Here is a 5,953-nt window from a genome sequence, read left to right as displayed (position 1 = left end):
TGAACACTTCTTTAATTTAAATACATTATGTCATAAATTTCACCATACTAACTGTTTTACTGTCTGGATATCTAAACATCCGTTCATCCTTGAGAATAACTTATATTCGCATCCCAATAATCTTCTATCCATCGCTAAAGCAAATTAGTGGAGTTTGTCACCAAAACTTTATCCACCAAGACCACTCTACATCTATTTTATCTCATCTTATCATGTGTTTTGCATAAACACTTCTCTATCAATGTCATCATATCCAAGGATATTAAACCATCTAACGACCTCTCTGCTTTAATCTGGTTTAAGACTAACCCCATATTAACTTAAATTACCACTCTCATCACTATAAATCAATCTTTAGTTACACATCTATCAATAATAAAATCTTCCATCCTCAGTTTAAGTTTAGGTTTCAGTAACTTAATTCACTTAAACTTTGCTATGATACCACTTGTAACATCCCAAAATTTCGAATACTTAAATATATCAAAATTGGTATCCCAAGATCAAACACTTACATTGCAGCTGAAATAAAATTTCTAATCTGACAATTTATATCACCATTTAAACTTACAATCTTGACGAACATACTTTGTTCGATATAACAATGCCTTGATCTACACATGTCCTTCTTTGATGCTAATCCTTATTTCTCTCTTTATCCAACTTTTCTTTCCAGTCTAATAGCCGCCTGGGTGAAAAAATTTTAAAAGAGTTTTGGATGAGCCTTAGGCACAGTAAATCCACGGTTTTCATGCATGAACAACAACTTTTATAAAAACAATTTTCACGAAGCTTCATAAATTTAGCATGCCTTGATGAGAATAATGATTTTCACAAAATAAAGATATTTTAGCGCGTGCCTACATCACAAAACAACGGCGTCATGGGAGGTGTCTACCTCACACAGCATTACCTGGCGAACTCACACAGCATGTCCGCACTTACGGCTTAGACAAGCTCACAAAGCATGCTCGTCTTTACAAAATCATACCGTAGTACATCCCCATTGACACACCAGTACTCAAAGCACATATTATAAAAATATCGAACTTTTCACGCATATGTAGCATATCAAAAATCTCGAGAAACTTTAAACCACTTTTGGATAATAAGGCATACAACCATTTTAAAAATAAATCACGTGTAACTCACCATACAGGTCATAACTCCAAACTGTTCCTCGAAGTTCCTCATGTTTTCCCAAAAAAAAAATGCATCAAACTTGTTGCGCTTCAGCAAATCATCCTCATCTTTCACCTCTCTTATACGAGTTTCCTTCCCCGAGAATTTTTCATTTCTATGCTTGAAGACCTCCTCATATATATATACTTAGTCATCGGCGGTTTCACGGAATATGAAACGATAAGCCATAATTAATGGTCATAGATTTCATGACCATTGGGTTTCCTATCATTAATATTATATTCAATTTTTTTTTTGGTTATTACATTCTACCCATCACTAATGGCCTAATTCCACAAGGGTCTCTAGTAGCAATTAATAAACTATGGCACCAGTGCTTGTTCTACCCATCAATAATGGCCTAATTCCGTAAGGATCTCTAACAATAATTAATTTAACGTCAATCAGACAATCAAGAATAGCATTATATAAGCTCTATTACACTTTTAGAAAACTTCAACAATTCTAAAAAAGAACATTCATTGTTTAGATAAGGTAGTTTTATGTATAAGAATTTCGATACCAAAATTGGTATAAGAAATTAATTTTCTTCAAGTTTAACTCTTAAAGTTTAATAATTTACGAAATTTCTATGAGTGACACTTACTCGGCCAAATTCGGTATATGGCAACCAATGGTTGAACCTTTTTTAATTAAGCGACTAATAATGGAACATCTGACATGATCAATAGCATTATCACAGGAGTTAGTCAACTTTTGACTAGTTGAAGACTTTCAATACAAGAGCTCTACCTGTTATGCATTTGAGAGCGTCATCAGGGTTGGCGAAGACGATTCCAACACCTTCTTGGTCGTGATGTTGAGGGATGTGGAGAGCTAGGTAGCATAGACAAGGGCCACAAGGCGAATGTGACAATGAGTCAACAACTGCAATCGTGACAGACATGGCTATAACAGAGAGGTGAAAGGGTGTAGGTTATGAACGACCAAAGTTGAACAAAATAGGTTTTGATGTTTTTAGGTTTTGAGATAAACTAACGTTGACGGATAAACATAAAAAGGAAAATGCTCCTCAAGTTTGATTCGTAATTAAAATCAAAACCTTATAATTAATTCGTTTAAGAAACTTAGGGGCCGTTTATTAAACACTTACTTGGTAAGTGCTTAAAGCAAAAATTTCCTCATCGGATGAACATGAGAAATGCCAAGAATCTTACCAGGTAAGAGCGATGAGAATGATGGAGAGTCTTACTCGGTTAAGTGAAGATGATGACTCTCACCCAGGTAAGTGCTTACCTAGTAAATTGTTGCATGCGATATGCTTTGATATACCAAAATCTTATGCATCTAAATAAAATCTAGTGTTGACTCATATTGGTAAGCGCTAACCGGGTAAGCATTTGATAAACGACCCCTTAATCCGTTATATACACCAATATTACAGGGACTAAATTTGTAAAATGCTCTATTTAAAAGGTGAACACGGGGTCTACGTCATGTTTACGATCCCGCGTTTTATCGTTTATGTAAAATGAATATCGAATATTTAAAAAAACATGCGTGTCACACGTTTTCAGGGGCATATTCGTAATTAAAAACCATTTCGTTATCCGAAAACCGACAAAGGGAGGAGGGCAATTATGTAATTATGACAAACAGATTATATGGATGCGCGCCCTATATATAGAGGTACTCGGTGCTTTACAATCTTCATATCGAAGCTAAATCAACGCAATTGCAAGTTACAACGAATTCGAAATTAGGTTTTGTGAGAGAAGTTTCAGAGCAAAAATGGCGGAAGAAGGAGTTGTCGTTGGCTGCCACACCGTTGACCAGTGGAACGAGCACTTTCAGAAGCATGCTTCTTCTGAGAAATTGGTAATTCTCAATCTTCTTTTAGTATTCATTTCCCTAAGAGATTTGTCTTGATTTTTTATATATGGATATACAAGTCGATGGTATTGGGGTTTTACCCTTTTGAGTTTGATTAAGTGGATCGAGTGAATAGGGGTTACAGGTTTTAGTTTTATTTTTAGGATGCATTTACTAGATCCCTCTAAATCGGTTATTGATTCGTATGTTGTGTCAATGAAAGGGGGTTTTCTTCCTCTTTCAAAATCTCTTGATGTTTTGGTATGGAGGCCTGTAATCGTGTTAATTGAAAGACATACCCTTGTTGTATTCTGTGGAATTGCTTCAAATGATTTTGCGAACAAATTTCCATCGATTTTAAAATTTTGTTGCATATGGAGATGTTCTATTGTTGATTTGTTGCTTTTTCTTGAATAGGAGTTGTATTGGCTTAAGACTTCCTTTGAATTTTGAAATTATACTTTCCTTTCCTTGGTGAACAAGTAAGAAAATTTGGTCAAAGGCAGCTTTGTTTCACAGTCAGAGATTATGATGGCTTTGGTTTCATACAAGTTCGGGGCTATTTAGCTCTATGACCCTCCTTTGCAAAATGACCTTGTAGTGAGAACATATTTTGAAGTTCTATAGAAGGTCAGGCTACTAATTGAAAACGTGTCACCCGATCCAAGAACCCTAGGATTTTGTAAGCCCTGTATGTATCTCTTTGGGTGTGGTAATCCATTATCCGTGTTAAGTTACAAGTTTCCTCCAAAATTTAGGTTTGGTGTTTGTTTCAAGTCACAAGCTCATCTCTATTTTGAAAAATTCTTAAGGTATAACTATGGCCCCAATTGGTTTGATTTGTGAATTGGATGGAGAACTGCATTCTGTAGGTCCATATAATACCATACTATTTTGATTTGGCTGATGGATAGACATCATTTTGATTTGTGAGTTTTCAGTTGCTGCTTTGTATGTTATTGTTTACTCTTAATCAGCTTTTCAAAACTTTTATCTCATCCCTCTTTCTCTCTTCGTCGTACTTTTCACAAGTCGGGTGAGTTCATATGGAAACAACCCCTCTACTAGGGAAGGTCAGGTCTGCATATATCTTACCCTTTCCGGACCCATCTCTGGATGGGTTAGATTTGGTTTGTTCAGTATAGCTTGGTCTGGCCAAGACATAAATGCTTCACATCTTTTAACATTTGAACCAATTTGTGGCAGGTGGTGGTGGATTTCACTGCCTCATGGTGTGGTCCTTGCCGCATAATTGCACCAATCTTGGCTGAGTTTGCTAAAAAGATGCCCCATGTTGTCTTCTTGAAGGTGGATGTTGATGAAGTGGAGGTAAATGAGGTTTTATTTATTTATATATATTTATTACATTGGTTATATTAGAAATAAGTTAACCATAATTCTTGTTGGTCCATATATATATACAGAGCGTTGCTCAGGAGTATTCTGTGGAGGCAATGCCAACATTCATCCTCTTCAAGAGTGGAAAACCAGTAGACAAGGTTGTGGGTGCTAAGAAAGATGAACTCCTGTCCCGCATCGTTAAGCATTCAGAAGGAGCAGCAGCTGTGTCTGCTTAATTAAGATGCTAAATATGTTGATCAGCAACTTATGTGTTTCTTTTATATTTGGATATGAAGTTTGTGTGTTAACTCTTGAACGTCTGTATTGCATAAATTAAAGCTGCTGTATTAATATGGTTGGCAATTCAAGTTTTTGGTTGTCTTAACCTGCTTCTTGTTTTAAATTATTGTACTTGGCAAATGACATTACGTAAAAGATGTCGTTTACTGATAGTGAAAAGTCCAGAAAACCCGATGGACTTGTAGGTTTTGTATAATTCTTTTGAACAAATAAATCGTTGTACGATTAGATAAATTCTTTCGACAAAAGAGAAGTTACAGGTAAGTCGGTAACCGTCAAAGGAGGTAAATCAGTTTTAAAATTAACCCCTAGCCCCTATCGCCCCTATCGTTGATTCTTGTGTTCGGGCACCTGGTGTCTTGTGTGAAGTTGATCGTGGCTTCGTTGCTGGAACAAGACCACTATTGTTGCTTCATTTGTTAATATATCAACAGGATAAAGTAGAAATACATTTCAGACTTTCAGTATTGCTTAATTTGTGAATTTAAGGATGTCATTCAACTGTTTGATGAAATGTTTGAATTGCGTTTGGTATTAGTTTTTATAGGGAATTAATTCTCTTCCAATATTCTAAAAATGTTACTATTGTCTGTGTAAGTGATTACTCCTCGACTTGTGGAGGGTCAAAGTGTAAAAAAAGTTTTGACACCTGTGGACCAAATCTATAAATTAGTACCAACATCTCCTGAAATGTGATAATCGGATCTTGGTTATCATCTGAAGTAATTAATACGTGATTATTTGTTATATGATTACGTGAGAGCATGATGAATTACTATAATTAATCATGTGAGAATGTGTATTTTTATGCATAGGAGATGTATGCATAATGTGTTAATATGCATGATTAAAAATGCATGCACAAAATATTTGTGCATGCATTTTTATATAACAAATAATCACGTATTAATTATCTCAGTGGTGGACGTGTTGAACTGATATCTAATTTACAGATTTGGTTTATGTACTTGCGAAACTGATTCAAAAAGCGCCTTTTCTTACACTAATCTCTCTGGAAGTTGAGGAGTTGCCACGTGCGCACGTAGCAGTATTTTTTAAATATTGGGAAAAAATGACCAAGTGATGAAACCAAAGTTTGGAAAAGGCTATTTCTATTAATTTTCATTTTTATTTATATTTGGACATTGTTTGACAAAAATAAGCTAGCTCATAAGCTAACTTATTTTCTGGGTACATGCTTGATGCACATAAGCTAGCTTATAAACTACTTTTTTGAAACGCTACTTGGAGCAGCGTTTTGATAGTTTGTGTCAATTTTTTCCAATTATAACCTTAT

General features: G+C 35.2%; 1 protein-coding gene across 1 annotated transcript; it reads left to right on the top strand.

Annotated features, from left to right (window-relative positions):
• Positions 1 to 2,856: 2,856 nt before the first annotated feature.
• LOC112509479 (thioredoxin H-type 1-like) lies at positions 2,857 to 4,773 on the top strand. Its single transcript, XM_025114459.1, has 3 exons — positions 2,857 to 3,021; positions 4,222 to 4,344; positions 4,440 to 4,773. Exons 1-3 carry the CDS (start codon positions 2,935 to 2,937, stop codon positions 4,590 to 4,592), a joined length of 363 nt encoding a protein of 120 aa, XP_024970227.1. The 5' UTR covers positions 2,857 to 2,934; the 3' UTR covers positions 4,593 to 4,773.
• The last annotated feature ends 1,180 nt before the right edge of the window (positions 4,774 to 5,953 follow it).

This window comes from Cynara cardunculus (genome assembly GCF_001531365.2).
Source record: "Cynara cardunculus var. scolymus isolate 2C chromosome LG 3, CcrdV1, whole genome shotgun sequence".
Lineage (NCBI taxonomy): Eukaryota > Viridiplantae > Streptophyta > Magnoliopsida > Asterales > Asteraceae > Cynara > Cynara cardunculus.
This window is presented reverse-complemented; position numbering and strand designations above follow the sequence as displayed.

Coding starts and splice junctions, on each gene's coding strand:
- LOC112509479 (XM_025114459.1), top strand. CDS start 2,935: ATGGCGGAAGAAGGAGTTGTCGTTGGCTGCCACACCGTTGACCAGTGG. Junction 3,022..4,221: donor ATGCTTCTTCTGAGAAATTG/GTAATTCTCAAT, acceptor AATTTGTGGCAG/GTGGTGGTGGATTTCACTGC. Junction 4,345..4,439: donor TGGATGTTGATGAAGTGGAG/GTAAATGAGGTT, acceptor ATATATATACAG/AGCGTTGCTCAGGAGTATTC.